This window comes from Adiantum capillus-veneris, chromosome 29 (assembly GCF_014529385.1).
Source record: "Adiantum capillus-veneris isolate H3 chromosome 29, ASM1452938v2, whole genome shotgun sequence".
NCBI lineage: Eukaryota > Viridiplantae > Streptophyta > Polypodiopsida > Polypodiales > Pteridaceae > Adiantum > Adiantum capillus-veneris.
In genome coordinates, this window is record NC_140959.1 from 73,424,584 (window position 1) to 73,446,608 (window position 22,025).

General features: G+C 46.9%; 2 protein-coding genes across 4 annotated transcripts in view; both read right to left on the reverse strand.

Annotated features, from left to right (window-relative positions):
• LOC147419401 (putative isoprenylcysteine alpha-carbonyl methylesterase ICMEL2) overlaps positions 1-22,025 on the reverse strand; it is a 68,610-nt gene that overhangs the window by 18,851 nt on the left and 27,734 nt on the right. The window contains exon 2 of one of the 3 annotated variants that reach the window (XM_086505896.1): positions 18,527-18,603. The exons of the other annotated variants lie outside the window; for them this stretch is intronic. Coding sequence (XP_086362022.1) covers positions 18,527-18,603 — 77 coding nt within the window. The remainder of the gene's footprint in view (positions 1-18,526; positions 18,604-22,025) is intronic. 3 annotated transcript variants of the gene reach the window in all.
• Positions 1,929-17,071, reverse strand: LOC147419402 (uncharacterized). The gene is made up of 2 exons (XM_086505257.1): positions 16,452-17,071; positions 1,929-2,199 (listed from the first exon to the last, which is right to left on the reverse strand). The coding sequence occupies exons 1-2, from the start codon at positions 17,069-17,071 to the stop codon at positions 1,929-1,931; spliced, it is 891 nt and encodes a 296-aa protein (XP_086361383.1).

Here is a 22,025-nt window from a genome sequence, read left to right on the forward strand (position 1 = left end):
TAACCCCTACTAACTTGAAGAACTTAAAAAACACCGATCGAGGGGCCTAAAATCCTAAAACCTTAACACCGGTCAAGGGGCCTAAAACGTTAAAAATCAAAAGCTTAATCTCTGGCTGAGGTTCTATAAATCACGCTGATATGTTGGCGTGGCAGGCTGTACAGATTTGTGCTGCTGGCTGTTTTTGGGCAGTTTACGTAAGTTTTTGAGGCCAATTGCCTTTGGTTGCAGTTTCTTTTGGGATTATGTGCTTTTGGGGCTTTGTTTTTGGGCATCCCTTGTACTGTTTATAAGTGCCCTTGGAGTCACTCTTTTGCAGAGCATCTGGATGCAGAGAGTCTCGGAGAGAGTTGGACCCTTAAGAGTTGTACTTTGCGAGCATAATAATAAAGAGGGGGTGCCAATCTTTCAGGCCAGTGCGTCTTGGCTCGGCACTCCGTTGTGCCATGTGGACTCTCCTTCTCTCTTTCGTAAAGTTCAGTGATTAGCAATTTCTGTTCGTGGGTTGCTATTGATTTTTAGATTGGAGTGTCCAAGTTTGTAGCAGTGGTATTAGACCTCAGAACGATTCTTCTTCTAGGAAGAATCCAATCCTTTCAACAGCACACAAGTTCTCACGGAGAATCTAATAGAGACAACACCCCTCTGACCTTGGGTTTGCGGGGAGATGAAGAAAAGTTGAGTTCCAGAGTGCATACTGAAGAAACCAATAGAGATTTAGGCGAATTTTCGATTGGGAATTTTGCTAGAGCAGAGTACAAATGTAACAAACTTGGGACACCCCAAGTCAAGATTCACTTCAAAACAGTTCACAAGAGATGACCCCGTTTCGCATGACCCATTAATTCTTGGATAGAATTTGACTTTTGTTCCAAGCAGTAGTCTCGGATCTCTATAGGGAGTCCGCATCAAAACCGCTCAATCTGTTCCTTAAAAGAGACCTTCTTAAATGAAGAGGGTGGTAGAAAAGAGTCCCTAAACCTCTCGCAATAAGCGTTCAAAGAATCTCCCTTGGTCATCCAAAGATGGTTCCAAGAGGTTCGTATATCCCGTTCGTACTCTCGGGTCAGCCAAGAAGAAATAAAGAGCCTTTTGAATTTCAACCACTTGAAATTCAAAAGGCTTCTTCTTCTTTCCTCAGAAGAAGAGTGGACCACCATGTTCGAGCATGTCCTTTGAAAAAAGATGCACTCCTAATCTTGGAGTGCTCTGAGTAGTGCCCTCCAGGGAAAGCTATGTCAAACTGCTGGATGAAGGCCAAAGCCCTCGGAGCATCTCGGAATCCACAAAAGGATTCAAGTTTTATCGAGTGTCCACCTTCTTTGAATTCTTTTGCTTTCTCGCTCTTGTCGTCAAGGAAGTCATATTGGTTGGCTCTGTAAAAGTGCTTCTTCTTTGCATAAAACATATGGTCATCGGAGTCCGAACTGTCAGAGGATGACTCCTCTGTAGAGCTGTCAGAAACTAGACGGAATCCGGGTTTCTTTGCCTTTATCTTGCCCTTTCCGAAGCTTTTCTTTTTGCTTCACTTTTTTCCCTTTATGTCCTCCTCGCTCGAGTCCGAAGAGCTAGAAGAACTGTAAGAAGAAGAGGAAGAAGAAGAACTGGGTATCCTTCAAAGCGTACACGCTTCTTCTGCTTTCTTGCAGATGCAAAAGAAGATTGACGGCCCAAATAACCACGGTAGTCAGTCCCCTTCTTGCGCTTTTTCACTTGCTTTTTGGAAAGATTTTGGGTATCCAAAAGCTGACTGATCTGAGTCTGAACCACCTCCTGAAGTTCTTGTTCTGTAAACATCCACGGAGAAGGAGGTTTCTTGAGTGCCGGTTTGATTGGTGGTTCAGTGGCTTTCTGCCACTGAGTGAGCACTTCAGTGATGGATTGCTGAGACAAAAAATTTGCAAACTGAGGGTCTTTCGCAAATTTAATCATCTGCTTTGTGCACTCATCAACCTGCTGTCAACGTTCCATCTCTTGAAGTTGTACTGAGTAGGCCGAGGTGGCCCGTACTCTTCCTCTGTTAAATCGTTAGAATCTTCTGCATGATCTCCTCCCGCATCACCAGATGCAAAAGAAGTCAACTCATTCTTGTTGGAATCCATAAGTGTCGTGAAAATAGGGCTCGGATTTTTCAGTAGAAGAGAAATTGGTCGTGCTCTGATACCACTATAACAAACTTGAACACCCCGAGTCAAGATTCTGCCACGACACAACAGAGATTCACCTCAAAACAGTTCACAAGAGATAACACGGCACGGCGTAGTTCCGTGCCAAAAGCTATTGGCCACAAAAACTGGCGCCCCTTTTGGTATTTACTTTTATATAAATCTGTGAGCAAAGTACAAAGAGCCCGCGGGTGCTCACTCTCAGTCTCTGCCTCCAAATGCTCTGAGAAGTGAGCCCCTAAGGCCACTTATAAACAATTTACAAGGGATGCTAAAAGAAGAGCCCCAAAAGCTTCTCAAACTCAAAAGCAATAATATCCAAAAGCTGGCAGTTTGATTTGCGGAAATCCGTACAATCAACACGTTTTGCGGAGATCCGTACAACCAGTGCAATTCGCAAAAATCTGTACGCCAGCCACGTCACCAGCCGCTTTCTTTAATTTAATGCCCCTAGTGTCACTTTGTGCCCCTCGCCAATAATCCCTAGAGTTGGGACAACTTTATTAGGGTGTGTGTACATGTCCGAGCACTACCACGTCATCATTTTGTGACTACAAACGTCAACTGCAGGTTGTCAGGTGTGTAAAAACATTGATCAAGTACTTCGGAAGCCGGAAATGTGTGAAGCACCTCAATGGATGAGATTCTTTCGAGATGGTGAGAGACCGTCGATTCGCCTCTCAAAGTGGGAAGCAAGCTAAAAGAAAGCCGAGAGCTGAAAAGCGGAAACTATACTCGAAGAAAGAATTTGACAAGCTCTTGAAAAGAAGATGAACCAGTTAAGAAAGGGCTTAAAGCACTTTGTAACAAGAGAAAATCGGACGATTTTCCTAGTTATTTGGTTCGAAAATCAACTCTCGAGGTGATAAGCAGATCCAAGAAGCGTGTTCGTTTCGAGGATGACTCAGATTTTTCTTTGTCTTCAGAGAGTTCCAACAATTCGTTGTCCTCTAGCTCCATAGAGGATGAAATAGGCAGAAGAAGCAGAGAGAGAGCCAGAAAAGCAGATCTTTGAAAAAGTCTAGAAGGCATGGGAGGCCATCTAGCACATAAGAGGAGGAGAGCCCGTCCTCTTCTGATAGTGAGAAAAACAAAGAGAAGACCAAGGAGTTCAAGGATGGAGGTCAAGCAATCAGGTTTGACACGTTTTCAGGCTACCAAGACACCATTCTGCCCTTGAGTTTATACAATTTGACGTTGCCTTCTCAAGAAGTCAGTTCTCAGAACGCGAAGGGCAACATCTTACTTGCAAGGAAATGCACAGACACGGTAGTCTACTCTGTTGTTACACAAAGAAGCACCTACGAAGTGGGTAAAATTCAAGAGAATGTTCGCTTCAGCTTGGATATTGGAAGAATATGAAGAAGATGTCATCACAGGTTGGCATCATTTGAAAATGTGTAACAAATTGCTGACGTGTCAAAGCCTTACAGATGTGACCGAGGGGCCTAAACTGTCACAAGGTGATGACGTGGTTGCCCGAGAGCAGAAACCCTAACCCTAATTTCTGCCAAAAACCCTAACTTCTGAAACCCTAATTCTGGAAACCCTAACCCTAAAACCTGCAAACCCTAATTCTGGAAACCCTAACCCTAAAACCTGCAAACCCTAATTCTGGAAACCCTAATCCTAAAACTGCAAAAACCCTAACCCTAACCCTAAGGGCAACAGGTAGATTTCCGAAATTTGCGCTGACTGATGACGTGGCAAGCTGTACAGATTTCCGTGATTTACGCTGGCAGCTTTCTGGCTTTGCTTTTGGACCAAAAGCTTTTGAGTTTTGAAGGCTTTTCAGTATAACTCCTTTTCAGGCCAAGGGCCTTTAAATATGAGGTTAGGGCTAATTCTCTGGCATGCTTCCTGGAGAAGGTGCAGAGTCTGGAGTACCGGTGATGCAATATAAAGAAATACCGAAAGGAGAAGCTAACTCCTTGATCAAAAGAGCAGAAAGGAGAAGCTAACTCCTTAATAAAAAGAGCAAACTGATTGTCCCTCGGAATGACCCTTTGAAATTTTTGAGCTAACTTGAGTTGCTTTGCAGATATACTGTAATCGCGGACGATTACTCTCTTTCAAGAAGGGGAGATGTAACAAACTGCTGACGTGTCAAAGCCTAAAGAATGGAGCCAACTTACAGATGTGGCCGAGGGGCCTAAACTGTCACAAGGTGATGATGTGGTTGCCCGAGAGCAGAAACCCTAACCCTAATTTATGCCAAAACCCTAACTGCTGAAACCCTAATTCTGGAAACCCTAACCTAAAACTGCAAAAACCCTAACCTAACCCTAAGGGCAGCAGGCAGATTTTCGAAATTTGCGCTGACTAATGACGTGGCAAGTTGAACGGATTTCCGTGATTTACGATGGCAGCTTTCTGGCTTTGCTTTTGGACCAAAAGCTTTTGAGTTTTGAAGGCTTTTCACTTTAACTGCTTTTCAAGCCAAGGGCCTTTAAATATGAGGTTAGGGCTCATTCTCTGGCATGCTTCTTGGAGAAGTGCAGAGTCTGGAGTACCGGCTTGTACTTTGATGATGCAATATAAAGAAATACCGAAAGGGGCGCCAAGGTTTGGGGCTAATACTCTCTAGGGTGGAATCTTGCCACTCCTTGTCGCGTGTCGTCTCTCTTTCAGTTCAGTTGTTATTTAAGTGCTAAAAATCTGTTCAGTCTGTTCTTTTCTATTGGCACGTGGTGCCCATCTTGTGACAAAATGACTAAGAAAACACGTTGGATGACTACTGCTAAAGGTTTTGGGATACCTTTTCGCCGATGTCCTCATTTCAGAGAGTCACTTTGGGGGACCAAATTAAGCGGTTTTGTTGTGTTTGCCAAAAGAGATTCGACAATATTGTCCGCAACAGAAGTCTGACTCTATTCAGAGACTTATTGGACATGCCAAGCAAGGTTTTGGAATGCGTCTTGGCTCATTGACTTACTATACGGACAAGCTAGTGTCCACCTCAACAAGGCAAGAGTCTTTTGGTGAAGAGAATGAATCACGGAAACCGGATGAAAGTTCATCAAAGGATTCCAGAGAAGTAAGGGAATCAAATGATAGAACATCCAAGGACTCCAATGAACCAAGGGAACCAAATGAAAGTTCATCAAAGGATTCCGGAGAAGAAAGGGAATCGAATGATAGTGCATATGAGGGTTCCAACGAAGCAAGGGAATCATTTGATGGTTCCTCAATGAATTCAGACGATTGGACACTCTTCTACAGCGGGAGGGACAGCCCTATCTGAGGACACCACTTTTGATACGCACTTCCCTTTTGAGTTAGTCCTGCGATGGTTGACCAGTTTTGACATTCACCCGTGTTGAGAATTTTGCGACGACAACTCTACATGCTTCCTTGGCGACCCATTTTCTAACCTTGAGGAAACTTGCTTCAGAGTACATGTTCTTTTCTTAGAAGCCAGAGATGCAAATGCATTGGACACAACGGTCGGTTTCTCTTTTCCATTGTGTGGCAGGGATCACACAGACTAGGCTATGCATACAGTGCTAGATTGACTCCATGTATAGGCTCTCTAAAACCAGCCAATACACAATAAAGGGCGGGTACCAAATGTACAACCTGTTAATTACACACAAGAGTACTGATGGAAAAGAAAGAGACTCAACACTTGCGTCCAGCGGCTAGAATGCCCTGCGCAATGCTGACCGACACCCTGTTGGCCCCAAAAACTGGCGCCCCTTGCGGTATTTCTTTATTTGATTGAGATGGGAAATCCCCAAGCAACTTTACCAGCTGTCCAAACCTATCTAGGGCTGTAACTTCGGAATTTGGCCCAATTTCGACAGCATAACCGCTCTATAACCTATATAGACCAAAAGTACAAGTTAGAGGTGACTTCCCATGTAATTTTGGAGTTTTTCTGTGGGCTAGCGAGAAAACGCAAAGCAGTGTTTTTCACTGTTACAGCCTCTAAAAAGTACCCAAACACCTATACAACCACACTCTAGCTTCCCCGAAGCTTCTATGAAGGGGTCTTGTATTCTTTTCTTTCTTTTCTAGATTGCTCTTCCTCTTTCTACTTTCATTTGTCGAAGTTTGTTCGGCCCTTTGCGTCATGATCTCATTTGTGGGGTAGGTCAAATTGCCTGACTGAATGGCAAAACCCAATTTCGCACGACTCATCAACTCCTGTATGGAAGCTGACTTTTGTTCTAAGCAGTGATCTCGGATCTCTATAGGAAGACCCAAGGTAAACCGCTCAATTTGTTCCTTGAACGAGATCTTCTTAAATGAAGAGGCGGGTAGAAAAGAGCTCCAGAATCTCTCGCAATAAGCGTCCACTGTATCCTTCTTGGTCATCCGAAGATGGTTCCAAGCAGTTCGTATATCGCGTTCATACGCTCAAGTCAACCAAGAAGAAATAAAAAGCCTTTTGAATTTCAGCCATTTAACTGGCGCTGTCTTGTTTAATAGAAGCGTGGACCACCAAGTTCGAGCATTCCCCTTAGAGTAAGAGGCAGCCCTCCGAATCTTAGAGTGCTTTGAGTAACGCCCTCCTGAGAAAGCTATGTCAAACTGCTGTATAAAAGACAAAGCCTTCGAAGCATCTCTATTGTCACAAACGGGAGCACATAACAATATAAAATATACTCGGATAAATAGAATTTATCACTTAATATTGAAGCCAAAGGATATAGAGAGAAATAGATAGAGAGAGAGAGTGAGAAGATCGACACAGTACTTGGGACCAGAAGATGGGCTGGTCCCCCCCCCCCCCCTTAAAGAGAATCCTTTATTAGGGAGAATCTTTTTACAAGCACAAGAACCAGAGAAAACCCCTCCGTTCTAATTCTCTGACTCGATGGTCGTTCCTTCCCGTAAGGGAAATCCGAGAGACGAGCTCTCAATCCTTTTTCCGTCTGTACTCGGAGTCGAGACTCCGCAGACAATTTCCGAATTCCGTTCCCGGAATTCCCAAGCGTAGGCTGAAGCCTTCTCGCTTCTCCTTCGCGATGAAGTACCTGCAAACACACAGGCAAACACACGACAACAATTCGTATGGCGAATCCACAATAGATACCTATCGCTCTTGCGTGGGAAAAGCGACTTCCGTGCTTCGTAGTCTCGCGATCTCTTGCGTTATCTGGTGATAGAGTCTTCTCTTGCTGACGTTGGTAACTCCTCCTTCAATGAGGACATGTGGTGCTTTTATAGCTCCTTGGCCACGGCACGAGTAGCTGCTCGCGTAGAGATCGCGGCCGTTTTTTTTTTTTTTTTTTTTTTAAACCCGAAATAGGGAGAGAGAATTCGCTGGCTGGTTTTGTTGCTTTATTTTCTAAGTGGCTGCCCACTTATTAAGTGGGCGGCCGGCATATTTTAAAATTGGTCTAAACCTACCCAAAAACTCAATAAAACCTTATAAGTTTAAAACAATGCTTTTCACAACACTTCCCAGGCGTCCCTGGATGCAACCACATGCACAAATGCAATGCAGACATAGATTCCTCGCGGGAAAGCGTATGCTCTTCCCGGAAAACTCGTTAAAATATTCCACTTTTTAAGAAAAGATTCTCAAAACCCATCTTTATTCTTGTGCTTGCGTCTTTACGCGTATTCCTCTTTCCAGTTCGGATTTCCTCTCAACTATGGATATCCCCTTTCCGATGCACCAGTCACCCACCTTGTGACGCATCAGGAATACCCATCACCTAGTCCTTTCCTACCGAACTTACGGTACAATCCCCTTCACGATGCTCTATGTCACCCATCCTATGACGCATCAGAGATGTCCGTTCCTAGATGGTCGGATACTTCTTCCCGATGCTCCCTGTCACCCATCCGACTCATCAGAAGTAACCGTTCCTGGTGGCCTTACAGATATTCCCGTTCACAATGCTCCCGTCATTTCTTTGAATGACGCACTAGGAATACTCTGTACTCGGATATCTCCAGTGAGAAAAACCCTCTCATTTAAAATTCCAATAATTCATTTAGAATTATTTTTCTTGGTGTTCCAAGCGAGAAAACCCTCTCACTTATAAATCCAATTATTCATTAAGAAATTTTTTTCTATCAGATAAAGCCAATTTAGCAACATCTATAACCAGAAAACGTGTCAAATTTAATTGACTGTCCACCTTCCTTAAACTCTCGAACTTTCTTGCTTTTATCTTCCAGAAAGTCATACTGGTTGGCTTTATAAAATTCTTCTTCTTTGCATAAAAGCTGTTGTCATCACAGTCCGAACTATCTGAAGACGAGTCCTCTGTAGAACTATCAACCACAGGGCGAGATTTAGGCTTCTTTGCCTATTTCTTGCCCTTTCCAAAGCTTTGCTTTTTGCTTCGCTTTTTGCCTTTTCTGTCTTCTTCGCTCGAGTCAAATGAGCTAGAAGAACTGCCAGAAGAAGAAGAAGAAGAATTGGGTACTCCTTCAAATCGAACACGCTTCTTCTACTTTCTTGCTGATTCAAATGTAGACTGACGACCCAAATAACCCGGGAAGTCAACGCCTTTCTTCTGCTTTTTGTCATGCTTTTTAGCTTTGTTTTGCGCGTCAAAAAGCTAAGCAATTCGTGCATCAACCACCTCTTCTAATTCTTGCTCTGTGTACATCTTGGTAGTAGGAAGTTTTTTGAGAGCCGGCTTGAGGGGTGGTTCTGTGGTCTGCCGCCACTGTGAGTGCACCTCATCAAAAGAGGTCTCGCTCATATATTTTGCGTCCTTTGCAAAATTAAGCATCATCTTTGTTGCATCGCCGATCAATCGTCGACGCTCCATCTCTTCGAGCTCCGCCTGAGTAGGCCGAGGCGGGCCGTACTCCTCGGGTGAATCGTCGTTGTGATCTCTTCCCGCATCTCCGGATGAGAGGAAGTTGACCGATCTCTGCCTGAAGCCATAAGTGCCGCGTAAAAAGGTCGGATTTCCCGTAGAAGAGAAATCTGTCTTGCTCTGATACCACTGTAACAGGCTTGGACACTCCAAGTCGAGAATCTACCGTGACACATCAATAAATCACTTCAAACAGTTCACAATTGATTCGACCTGGCCCGGTGGAGTTCCGTGCCTAGAGATATTGGCCCCAAAGACTGGTGCCCCTTTCGGTATTTCTTTTTATATTAATCTACAACTCAAAGTACACAAGAGTGGTCGGGACTCACTCTCAGACTCTACGTCCAGATGCTCTGAGAAGTGAGAGACCAGACCACCAATAAATAAGTTACACGGGATGCTAAAAGCAGAGCCCCAAAAGCGGTCCATAAAAGCTGCCCCTTAAAAATAAAATAAAGCAACTTAAACTCTCCTACTGCATTGCGTTGAATAAAGCAGCCTTAGCGTAAGATTTTCCCAAGCATAGCGTAGAATTTCTAAGTAGCTAAAAACTGCCAAAACTGCCGCAAAAAGCAGCGCCGTAAATTGGCTGGATTTCCGCGTTTTCTGGGGGGGCTGCCATACAGCTTTGCCACGTCAGTATTTCAGCTTGCAGTGCATGTGTGTACCGGGCAGCCACGTCACCAGTTTGTGACACCGTCAGCTCAAGTCAGGACACTAGCGGTTTATGGGCTTGCGAGAGCCGCCCCTAGTGCGAGTGCAATGGGACCTGACGGAGTAATTCTGGCGGGATCCTTTTACTCCAGCCGTTCACCAAGGAACCCCCTTTTTTCAATGTACAGCACGGCTGGGATGTCACATAGTGACAGCACAAAGAGATGCTAGTCCTATTTGCAGCGGACCATTCACACGACGAAGGTTTCACGATATTTCTGGCACACTCGAGGGTGCCTGTGGGACAGCAGACACTATGTTCCAGTGGCTAATTGCCCATCGAGCTACTGGAATTGGAGATTGGTTGGTGCATAGTGGTCACACTACAGTATCTACTACCTGTGACCATACACTTGAGACACAACGCCACTATTGTGGGACTGCCCCATGGCACAGCAGGTTTGGCTTCGGATTCCTGGACTGTTGCCTGCACTTTCAACAACTAGCTAGTACATTGGTCCACCCTCACAGGCCCAACACTTCGCTTTGAGATGGCTTCACTCAGTAAGATGATTGTGATTCAGGAGGGCCTGCCTAGACTCCAACCCCCCACAAAGCTTTTACCTCAAGAGTGGAGCAGAGAGAGATCAGAGTTGTTGGGAGCTCATCTACAGCCTAGCACTTTGGTTCATCTGGAGAGCCCGACGTTTCTGCATTTTGGAGGTTCGAACCATCCCATCCCATTGGCGGAGACTGTACGTGACATTTGGTTGGAGCTGATCCATACACTCAGGGGACAGTTTGCAGGAGTGCCGCGAGGCCTTCTTGCGACTCTGGTCACGAAGGCCCTTCTTCAGCTCATGGGGTGCCTAGATGGCAGTACTACCCACCAGTATGGTTGTTTCTTCTCACATATCTTGTTTTTTTAGCCATCTTGTACATATCTTGTTTTTCGTTGGGAGAGTCTCCCCACATTTCGATGTAGCAGGGGCAGTTTGTAGCCCACTGGACAGGTTTAACACTAGATTGGTAATAGGACACTTTAAATCTTCAAATCAGTAGATTGTTCATGGTGACTAGATCTAGCTTTATGAACCGGTTTCCTATCTCTCGTCGAGAATACGTGACGTGAGTTCTTTTCTATGTTGCTACTTGAGCATGAGTGACATCTTCCTCCAAAAATATTTCTTGCCCTTCAAAGTGTGTCAAAATCAAAAAAATTCATTATAAGTGGTCTCGCCTTTGAAGCATCCTTCCCCTACTCGCCATGCATCTATGGACGAGTTTTCTTTTGCCCCCTTTTTATGCATAAAGCCAGTGTAGCCTCTTTTTAATTGTTGTCCTCTTTCTATCCCGCAACTAGTACATTTAACAATCGCATCTTTCTCTACTGTATCGTTTGTGATACTGGAAGAAGAAGGTGAGGGACTTGCTTTTTGCTTTTAAGCCACTTCTATCCATTTGGCGCTTTTCTCGAGTTGTTTAACAACATCAGTCCATGCCCTCAATCCGTTCTCTGCATGTAACGTCAACTACGGACCCACTCTACCGCTCTAAGATGTCTCATTTATGTCAAGCTTACTCTTGTATCCAGCAAGTTCTCCCTTGAGATTACCAATTAAAGCATCTTTATCACTTAAGTAGTTTTCCTTTTCAGTTTCCATGATTCAAAAGTAGCAAGGACATCATCCAATTTCTTTTACACCATAGATTTCATTACACTCACCTTTACCCTCAAATTGGCATGCATTTCTCCTATTAAGGCTATTTACATCTCCGTTCAAAATTCACTCAATTCTATGGGGAGATCCTTTCTCATGTGTACACACATATGATTCTTGCGAGCTTCCATAGGCTCATACATCTCTCTTTCAATCTCTTCTCTCATAAGACAAAAGTACTAAATGCTGATTGACAAAAGGGAGAAAAGAAGGCAAAAGTACTGAATGCTGAATATCTTAAAAAAGAACAGTTGGCACGAGCATAGTTGGAAAGGGAGAAAAGAAGGAAAATCTCATGGTAGAGAGAGCCAGAAGAAGAGAAGCTTGGCTTGCTTGCACCACAAAGGCCAAAAGGGTTTTACACATAAACACCACTAACAGGACTTGAGATAAAAATTATGACTACCATTGTTTGAAAGGAAATACCTTTATTTGTAGAGGGCATATTGATCCCTCTAGGCTCGACATGTGACCTTGGAGCTCTACTAGAAAAAAATTTGAAAAAAGCCTCATTACAGTCCAGGACACCTCTTGAAAGCATTGTAGCGCGGATAATGTGTCGTGCTCTCTACAGTGTGGGTGCCCCTCAGTGCAATGTGCGCGACAATCTCACTCAAACAAATGGAAACTCTCTCAACAGAATGAAACACAGGAACAATGGATAACAACAACAGAGACGCAACAGTGGACCAGAACATGCGGACTCGACTAGCTCAAAGAACCATGTACAGACTCAGGCGTGGCAGCACACTCAGCTCCAGCCCAAGGCTCACAGGTACAAAATGGGGTGTCGAGGCTCAGATGTGCAGGGATGGTGAAGCAATGCTCAATGTAAGACCCGCTCTAGACGACTATGTACAAGATAATAGAACTGCCCCAAACGACTACTCATATGTACCACCGTAAAGAGCCACCAACGGCTCATAAATGTCAGCCATGTGGTGACCTGGCCACGAGGTCCACTAGGCCACCGTCGGTCGTCGGTAGGTACCCTGCCACGTGTCACTCCCAGACCAGACGTCCGTCCAGAGGGTCCGTCCAGTGTGAACCAGTCCGAGTGTAACCCACTGTTCAACTGTATGTCCTGTGAAGTGACACTGTAGCCCTACTACAAGTTGCCCGCCACAAAATCGCTCACCGTCTCGGTGAGAGGAATACTAAAAAAACTATAAAGAAAACCACTAGGTACTGCATCCGTACATTTCTTGAAGCAGGTGCTAGGCCCAACCATGACCTTACATGCCTCAAAAGTGGAGTAAAACACTGTCCTGCTTGCAACGCCTTAAGCCTTTGAATAGGCTGCAGGCAAGAACCCAATATGATTGCATAGTCCAAGAATCCCAATCCGCAAAACAGACTGAGGCTCCTCAGCAAAGAGATATGCTCGGTTTGGATCCAACGCATCTTTATCCTCCATAACTATAGTGAGAAGAAAATGACCTGGTCCACACTTGCAGATGAAATTGTCGAAAAGAGGGATGATCAGAAGCTCAAGTAATAACGCGATGCGGTTAAGCTCCATCTTAATGGCAAAACGAAAAGCAGTAACGGCATTGTGATGGCAACCAAGTGAATGCTTGAAAGCCCCAAGGAAACAGCCAAAAAGGTTCACAAACTTGCTGCTGTGATAGGATTACACAAAATTTCTCTGCCCCTTTGTGCAGCATGCCATGTATTTACCATGACGAGGATCACATTTTTCCATCATTGACAATGGCTCAAATGCGTTGGTTATCTCTGCAACGGACAACTGCTCATGATAGGCCTTAGCTGCCGAAATCACTGGGGCATATGATGAAAGCATGAAGTGAATTCTGGGGTAAGTAACCAGGTTGGTTCATCAATCACAGTGGACTCTAAATCAACAAACACAGCTCGAGGAACATGCTTTCCCGCTCCCATCTCGTCTCACTGAAGAAGGTGTTAAAGGCATCATCACCTCCACCAACAGTCTTGTTACTGGGCATCTGTCCATCTGGATAGAGCTCCCAGCAAGCATTTTGACCTGGATGCCAGTCTGACCAGGGCGAGGGGGGCTGGTTAGGGCCGAGGCAAGGGAGGGGGTGGGTAGGGGCGAGGGGGGGTAGGTAGGGGCGAGGGTGGGGAGGGAGGGCTAGATAGGGGCGAGGGGGAAGGGGGAGTGGGTAGGGGCGAGGGGAGGTGAGGGGGAGGGTGAGGGGGTGGGTAGGGGCGAGGGCAAGGGAGGGAAGGGTAGGGGCGAGAGGGGGTAGGTAGGGGCGAGGACTTAAGGGGGTGGGTAGGGGCGAGAGGGGGGGGTGGGTAGGGGCGAGGACTTAAGGGGGTGGGAGCCAATTGGATTGGGTAGGGGCCAATGGGAGAGGGTAGGGACCAACTCGAGAGGGTAGGGACCGATTGGATTGGGTAGGGGCCGATTGGAGAGGGTAGGGACCAATTCGAGAGGGTAGGGACCGATTGGATTGGGTAGGGGCCGATTGGAGAGGGTAGGGGCAAGGGGATTGGAATTGGGTATGGACCAATTGGAGAGGGTAGGGGCAAGGGGATTGGGATTGGGTATGGACCAATTGGAGAGGGTAGGGGCGATAGGGACCAACTCGAGGGGTAGGGACCGATTGGATTGGGTAGGGGCCGATTGGATAGGGTAGGGGCGAGGGGATTGGGATTGGGTATGGACCAATTGGAGAGGGTAGGGGCGAGGGGATTGGGATTGGGTATGGACCAATGGGAGAGGGTAGGGACCGATTGGATTGGGTAGGGGCCGATTGGAGAGGGTAGGGACCAATTCGAGAGGGTAAGGACCGATTGGATTGGGTAGGGGCCGATTGGAGAGGGTAGGGACCGATTGGATTGGGTAGGGGCTGATTGGAGAGGGTAGGGGCGAGGGGATTGGGATTGGGTATGGACCAATTGGAGAGGGTAGGGGCGAGGGGGATTTGGGTAGGGGCCAATTGGAGGTGGATTGGGAAGGGACGAGAGAGGAAGGGTAGGGTGAATAAAGGTTGGGTAGGGGCGAGTGGGCAAGGGGGAGGGCGAGGGTAGTGATGGGGACTAGGCGAGGGGGAGAGTAGGGCGAGGGCGAGGGGGAGAGGGGGAGGGACAGAGGGTAGATAGTGGCAAACAAAGAGCACTCAGCTATCAAGAGCAATACAGCTATCAAGATCTTGGAATTCATCTTGCAGGACGGGCTCTGAGAAGGGAGTTTGCTAGACACAGAGGAGAGCTTTCTTCTGGTCAAAGAAGCAGACACCAAAAGGGTTGATGTTTTAGGGGGGGTGAACTCCTGTAGAGGAGGTTTCTTACTGCTGCTATGCTTCTTCATAGGCTCAGGTGACACATTAGATTTAGTTACTGTGGAATCATTTGAAGAGGGTGTTCTTTCAGGCGAAGAGTGAATAGAGACTCAATAACAAGGCATAGATTTTGTGGCCTCCAACCACTCGAGCAGATCTTCATCTGACCCTTCAGATGTAATAGGCTGTTCTTGTTTAGGTTTGGTTTCCATTGACAAAGAAACTTGCTGCACCACGGGATCCATACCACCTTCTAAGAGAATGGGTTGCATCGAGGAGCCAGAATTATGTATCCACATGGCGTCGTTTCCCCAGTCGTGAAGTGCTTTCGTATGTCGCAACCATGGCCTACCAATCAGCAAGGGATAACCTCCCTCTACTTGGGGAAGATTAACTACCACAAAATCCAAGTTGAAAGTGAAATCTTGTACCTTCAGAGGCACCTTGTCGACTATGCCCACTGGGTAGACTGTTCTCTGATCGGCCAATGTAACAGTGAAAGGAGCAGGTCGGGTAGGCTTTAGACCTAAGGCCATCATAGTGAATTCGGGCATCAAATTAATTCCAGATCCACCATCAACGATGACGCCGGATAGCTGGTGCCCAAGAATAGATACAGTGAGACAAGGACTTTTATAATCGGTGAGGAGAGCAGATGGATAGGAAATCAAATAAGACTCTGAGGGCTGTACAGGGAGGTGCCCGCCACTAGGCCCAGCCCCTGGGTACAGAGAGTGAATGACTGACAGGGTGTCACTTCTAAGTGTGGCGTCGAGCCTTAGCATATCGTATAGTGACACCTGCTGAAAAGTATTTTTCAAGATGGCTTCTGCTGTGGGCTGGGCACCTTCGAACTAGGCTCCCTTTGGGGCCTTAATCTGTTCCAAGTCAGCCACTGCTTCCAAGAAGGCTCCATCAATGTCAGATAACAGGGAAGTTGGTTTGCTCTGAGCAATTTTGAAGGACTCGTCCTTTGGGTCAAATAGACCAGCTTGAGGAAGTGAGGACTGGCGAGGTGGACCTGTGGGCAGACTGAGACCAAGAGCTGCTCTTTGTGCCCGAGTAAGGACACCAGCAGGCTCATCCTCTTGCAGTGGCTTAACCACATGAGTAGCAGGTGATGGTTGAGGCACGGTGTTCACAATAATCAAGTTTATCTTCGGGAAGGTGAATTCTTGCTGGTTCTGAGTCGAGCTTGAAGACATGGATGCCCTTTGCGTGGGACAATCCTTACTGTAGTGATCCTTCGAATCAGGGCAATGACGACAAGGAGGGGACCCCTCAGGTAAAGGACACTTGCTCTGATAATGCCCATATTCTCCGCGTCTGTAGCAGAGTATGGGCCGATTGGAAGGACGAAATGGGGTACGAGGTGGTTGCTGCATGGAGTTGGAGGCTGAAGTGTAGAAGCTCTGAGGGGTTGAGGTGGCATTAGCATTATAAAAACTTTGAGTCGGGAAAGTACTTGACATACCTTGGATAGCAGGGGTATTGAGCAAAGGTGGCATGTAGTTGGGATGGTTGTAGTGGGAAACCATGTTGGATGCTGGTGCTAACCCTTGTTGGAGAGTAGGACCAAGACTTCGTTGTATTTTGTGCAATCCCTTTATATAGTAGCAATCCTTATCTTCATGACCCGATTTTTCGCAGAAATGGCAATAAGAGCGAAGGGGACAGTCCAGTGGAGGATTTTCCTGGAGAGCGGCATGAACTACACCATACCATAGCCTTAGTCTCTGCTGAGACCTGAGCTCTTCTAACTCTCTTTTAAGTTGATCATAAGCCTCTTGATGTGGAGGCTTCTCCTGTCTGAGAGAGAAGGATCTCTCTTCGTGAAGGGCTCGCTGTAACTTTAGGGCTTCTAGTTCCCTTCTTAACGAAGTCAAGGGATCCGATGGACTGTCCATGAGTACAGGGGCAGTATCTAACTGAGGAGAGTCAGTGAATTGCCTTCTTGCTCCCTCTATTCTAGTAGCAGTAGCAACAAAGTCCTCCAGACTCGCTTCAGGACGGAGACTTTCTCTAATCTTTTGTTGAGAAGTCTTAGGCAGAGCCTTCTCTACCCACTTCTTCACCATGAATTCCCCTGGTTGTTGAGGCAGCTTGGCGACCAGGGACTTTGTTCTAGTCATGAGCTCTGCAAATGTCTCCTTGGGTTGGAGCAACAGGTTGGCCAACTCATCTAGAATCTTCTCTTGATAATCCCCTGGTCGGAAAGCTTCACAGAACTGTTGTCTTAACATGGTCCAAGTAGTAAAGTGGTTTTCAGCAAACTGACTGTACCATTTATCTGCAAGACCATCCAAGGTGGACGGGAAGAGCACCAGGTATGCGTCTTCTCTGTTGAGGCCATGACCTCTGCAAAGAGAGACAAACCTCCGAGCATGGTCGTCTGCATCTTCTGCGGAGAGACCTTTAAAGGTAGGGAACTTGATGTTCACCTTTGCCAGAACACTTGTGAGCTCCTCCATGGCCTCTTGCTCCTGAGTTTGTTGCTCACTAGCTTGCTGTAACAGAATAGGGGAGAGCCTTACCGGAGAAGGTGACCTGGAGGATGTAGAACCGGTCGAAGGAATGGAGGTAGCCGTATGAGTAGGTATGGGTGATGGGGTTAATATGCTTCTAATGGGCACCAAGGGTTGACGTCGTCTGTGGTAGTACTTCAGAGGACTCAGTAGTGCACTTTGACACTCCAAAGACCTCCTTGTATGTGTCATGCAGTAACCGCCAACCCCACCAAGCTTTGGGCAAGAAGACCTTCACTTGGGCCAGACAACCTTCACTTGGGTGAACATTGGTCTAGACTCTACTAGACCAGGGCGAGTGACTAGACCACCTGGCCTGGACCAGGACGAGGAAGGACTAGACCAAGGACGAGAAGGACTAGACCAGGACGAGCACTGGATGGACCAGGGCGAGAGAGGACCAAACCAACAAGGCGAGAGACTAGACCAGCTAGATTAAGCTGTCAAGGGTGAAACTGGACCAGACCAACAGGCTGCACAGGCGAAGCAGGCGAAGCGAAGAAACCAGCTACTCAACAGAGTGAGACTTCAGTTGAGGTCCCACCGTGATCGCCAAAATGAGAGCACCTATAGCGCGGATAATGTGTCGTGCTCTCTACAGTGTGGGTGCCCCTCAGTGCAATGTGCGCGACAATCTCACTCAAACAAATGGAAACTCTCTCAACAGAATGAAACACAGGAACAATGGATAACAACAACAGAGACACAACAGTGGACCAGAACATGCGGACTCGACTAGCTCAAAGAACCATGTACAGACTCAGGCGTGGCAGCACACTCAGCTCCAGCCCAAGGCTCACAGGTACAAAATGGGGTGTCGAGGCTCAGATGTGCAGGGATGGTGAAGCAGTGCTCAGTGTAAGACCCGCTCTAGACGACTACGTACAAGATAATAGAACTGCCCCAAACAACTACTCATATGTACCACAGTAAAGAGCCACCAACAGCTCATAAATGTCAGCCATGTGGTGACCTGGCCACGAGGTCCACTAGGCCACCGTCGGTCGTCGGTAGGTACCCTGCCCCGTGTCACTCCCAGACCAGACGTCCGTCCAGAGGGTCCGTCTAGTGTGAACCACCAGTCCCAGTGTAACCCACTGTCCAACTCTATGTCCTGTGAAGTGACACTGTAGCCCTTCTACAAGCATAGAAATGGTTGCATACCATTAATGTAACCGTTATTTTTATTAAGGTCTTTTACCCACAAGAAAAGCCGCAAAGAAGCAAAATTACTTGCGACTCCAAGAGCACATCCATATCCACAATGAAGATTCACTCAAATAGAAATAAGGTATGAATTACATTGTGCCATCCATGACATGAACAACAAGAGACGCTTATAAAGTGCTAGCATACAAAGATAGTATTTGCAAAAAAATTCTACTGAATGATGAATCAAACCTTGCAAAACTCCTGGTAGAACGAAGATGCCATACAAAAAGAGTGCCGCCATGTTCATCATCCACCGATATCCCATGCTGAAATGAACAGCACTTTCAGCACAAAAAAGCCATTCAATGTCTACACAATCTTCTCTTGGTGAGAGTACTCCAAATCAGCGACTTTTGATATGCAACAGAAATTCAACTTGTACAAGTGGGTTTTCTTAATTCAAGATTTCAAATATAGCCACACCATTGGTCTCTGTGAACAATTGTGTGCTTTTGTCCTAAAAAGGATATACTGAAGTGTTCCACAAAAAGCCTTGGGGGTCTCAAGTCTTGGTTTATTCTCAAGTAAACCTAATAGGGATCGGCCAATTTCTACCTCAACAAAAGACACGTATTTAGACACTAACATTGCATCAATGAACTTTAAGTTGGTAACGTACAGTAATGTGTCTTGGGATGGTATTATGCTTGATAACCAAGACAAGTTTCTGGACAGTTATGCGAAATGTAGAATGAGACTTGAGCATCTTACTCCAAACCTTGAGATCGATATTTTCAAAGCTGTAAATTTGATCCTTAACTGATAACTTTACAAAGATATCTCCACCTAAGTAGTTTGCTATTTTTAAATAATTTGGGCAAATAGGCTTTTTGTGCCCTTGCATCAGCCATAACGCATTTGAGTTTTCGGCCTAGACCGCCCTGCCTCAATTTGTCCCCATTTCTGCCCCAGCATTGACAACGCAAAAAATCAGCCCCAAACTTTCAATTTTTAAGGCCACATGTGTAGCTGCCCACCCACCTGTCCCTAATGTCGGAGTGTGCAGCAGAAGGAGAGAGGCAAGAGAAAGATCAGGGTATGAAGTTCAATGGACAATTTTGGCAAGATGTGGGAGAGCCAATAACTCTTTCATATCATTACGCTCGCTGCTGCTTGCACCCCTCCCTCTTGCCATTGCAAGCTCACCCCCCCCCCCCCCCCCCCCCCGGACTTGTGCAACTCCCCCTACGCGCCCCAGCCCTCGCCCTGCTTCAGCTCACTCCCACGCTCAGCCCCAGCCCGCACATCTGCCCTCACCTACGTCCTACCTCAGCCAGCCCAGCCCACACCCCGTCCCACCCTGTAACCCTCGCAGCATCTTGCCCCCCCCCCCCCCCCCCCCCCCCCCCCCCCCCAACCCCTAAAAAAAAACCTCTCCCCTCCCTCACCAATAGCTGGTGGGCTGCCTTCAACACTTCGGTGGCCCTCATCATTGTTTTCGCCTTACTCTTCACAACAGCAGACACAAAATGGCGGCCCCTATTCCACCTTAGAGGGACTCCACACAAGTCCCCCTCGTCCGACACCGCGGAGCCGACCCTTCGACTTGCTCTTTCGCCAGAAGAGCAGGTGAGCTTTTGATGGCTGAGGTGGAACGGCTCCAGGCACCTTGGTCATTTGCTAGATTGTTGGCACGAGACCCAACAGAGGCGAGGTTCGGGACCTGCTACACGCCCGACGCCTCACCGAAGTAGGCAAGATCGTCAATGTGCAGATTCTCAGGAGAGGCTACTACCAGATAGAGTTCGAGTCTCCAGAGATGGCAGCTAAAGTGATCTCAATGAGCCCACTAGGCATTCGGGCGGTTCGAGCTTACTTCAAACACTGGCATCACGGCTTCGAACCAACTACAGAAGTGCTTTAGGAGAAGGCAGATCTTCCCATCTCAATTTGCTTTCCAAGACTAAGGCAGGAGTACCTTCCCTTACTCTCCAAGATTGGCTCCATGTTTGGGACGGTCTTGGAGACTCGGCACACCTCCGCTTCAATTGTGGTCAAGGCCACAGGGTTACCCACAATGCAGGTTCTTGTTAGAGACACACACACACACACTCCCGAAGGTGGTTCTGCTGCCTCGGGTGAGTGGTGGTTCGATCAGAGAGAGTGTGGAGTATTCGGGTCTCCGAACCAGTGTTTCATTTGCAGACAGATGGGCCATCTTGCCAAGGCCTGTCCACGGAGGAGTCCCCGACCCGCACCACAGACCCACCCTACTAAGGCTGGTCGGCCTCAGCAGGCAGAGACATAGGGAGCACAGGCGGGTACCTAGTCTGAGAGAGGTGCCCAGGCAGAGCAGGGCTGGCAGCAGGTTTGTGGCCGTTATCACGAGGGGCCAACACATCAGTTTGGCGTCCCTGGTAGTCGGCATGCACCAGGCCTACATCAGTGGGTTCCCAAAAGAAACCTGTAACAAACTGCTGACGTGTCGACCTACTAAAGAACGGAGCTACCGGCCGAGGGGCCTAAACCCTAAGAAGAACAAGTAACAGAAGAAGTGTCACAAAGTGATGATGTGGTTGCCCGAGACCAGAAAGCCCAACCCTAAAATCAAAAACCCTAATTCTGCCCGAAACCCTAACCCTAAAATCAAAAACCCTAATTCTGCCTGAAACCCTAACCCTAAAATCAGAAACCCTACGAAGAAGCAGCAGAAGAAGAAGAAGAAGATTTACAGACTTACAAAGTCTTGACGAGTGGCCTATTTTTAAAGAAGAGTTCCCACCAACTTATGGGACCCCGTCCGATGGGGCCCAAGTGACATAAAGGCATTAAAAATAAAGCAGAACACACTCAAAAGACTTTGCACATCAAAATATGATGATGTGGCACTTGTACGGACGTTCCGGAATTCGTGGCGGATTTTTAGGGAAATTCCGAAATTTTAGGAAAGTGATTTTTTGGGGTCAGCTTTTCATATTTGATGCTTTTAGGCTTTGGGCCTTTAAATATGAGCCTTGGGGGCCCTCTCTGGCAATTTTTAGCGCGCAGATTGCAGAGTAGGTGCTCCCCAGCTGTTGTACTTTGCGAATCAGCAGTAATATAAAGAAATACTGAAACCGGCCCGTGGTAGGGCGGTAGGCTTTGGCTTTCACCCGAAATTCTTTACTTTAGACACACACACACAGCACTTTGCAAAAAGAACCTGCAACAGGAATTAACACTTAAGCACACACACACGGCTCGGAAGCTAGAATGCTCCGAGCAGACGCCGACAACCTGTAGGCCCCAAAATTGGCGCCCCTTTCGGTATTTCTTTATTCTTTAGGAGGGTAAATTACAATCAAGAGTCTTGGGAATCCTTTATCTGTGTCAAGCTAGATACCACTTGTTTTGGCCAAATTTCGGCAACATAACAGCCCCAAAACTTGCGCGAAACAAATTCGCCTGCTAGAACTCTCTTCCACTTGCATAAACCCTCTGATTCTTGCCCAAAAACAGTAAATTCAGCACGCTGTATTTACTGGGTTCTGCCCTGTTTTCAGCCCCAAACAGTCCCCTAACTGTCCTCTACCAGTGGTGCACTATTCCCAATGGTTCTGGCATCCGTATGGCTGAAAAACAGTCAATTTACAGCGCATACACAGCGCTGACAATGTACCTGTACGGTGAGGTTATGACCCTCACCGGTGCCTGCTTTGGAGTATCAGTTAGCTACCCCTGTTCCTGCTCAAGGAGGCTCTTGCCTCAG

Coding starts and splice junctions, on each gene's coding strand:
- LOC147419402 (XM_086505257.1), bottom strand. CDS start 17,071: ATGGAGGAGCTCACAAGTGTTCTGGCAAAGGTGAACATCAAGTTCCCT. Junction 2,200..16,451: donor AGGGAACTAGAAGCCCTAAA/GTTACAGCGAGC, acceptor GTGTCGTGGCAG/AATCTTGACTCGGGGTGTTC.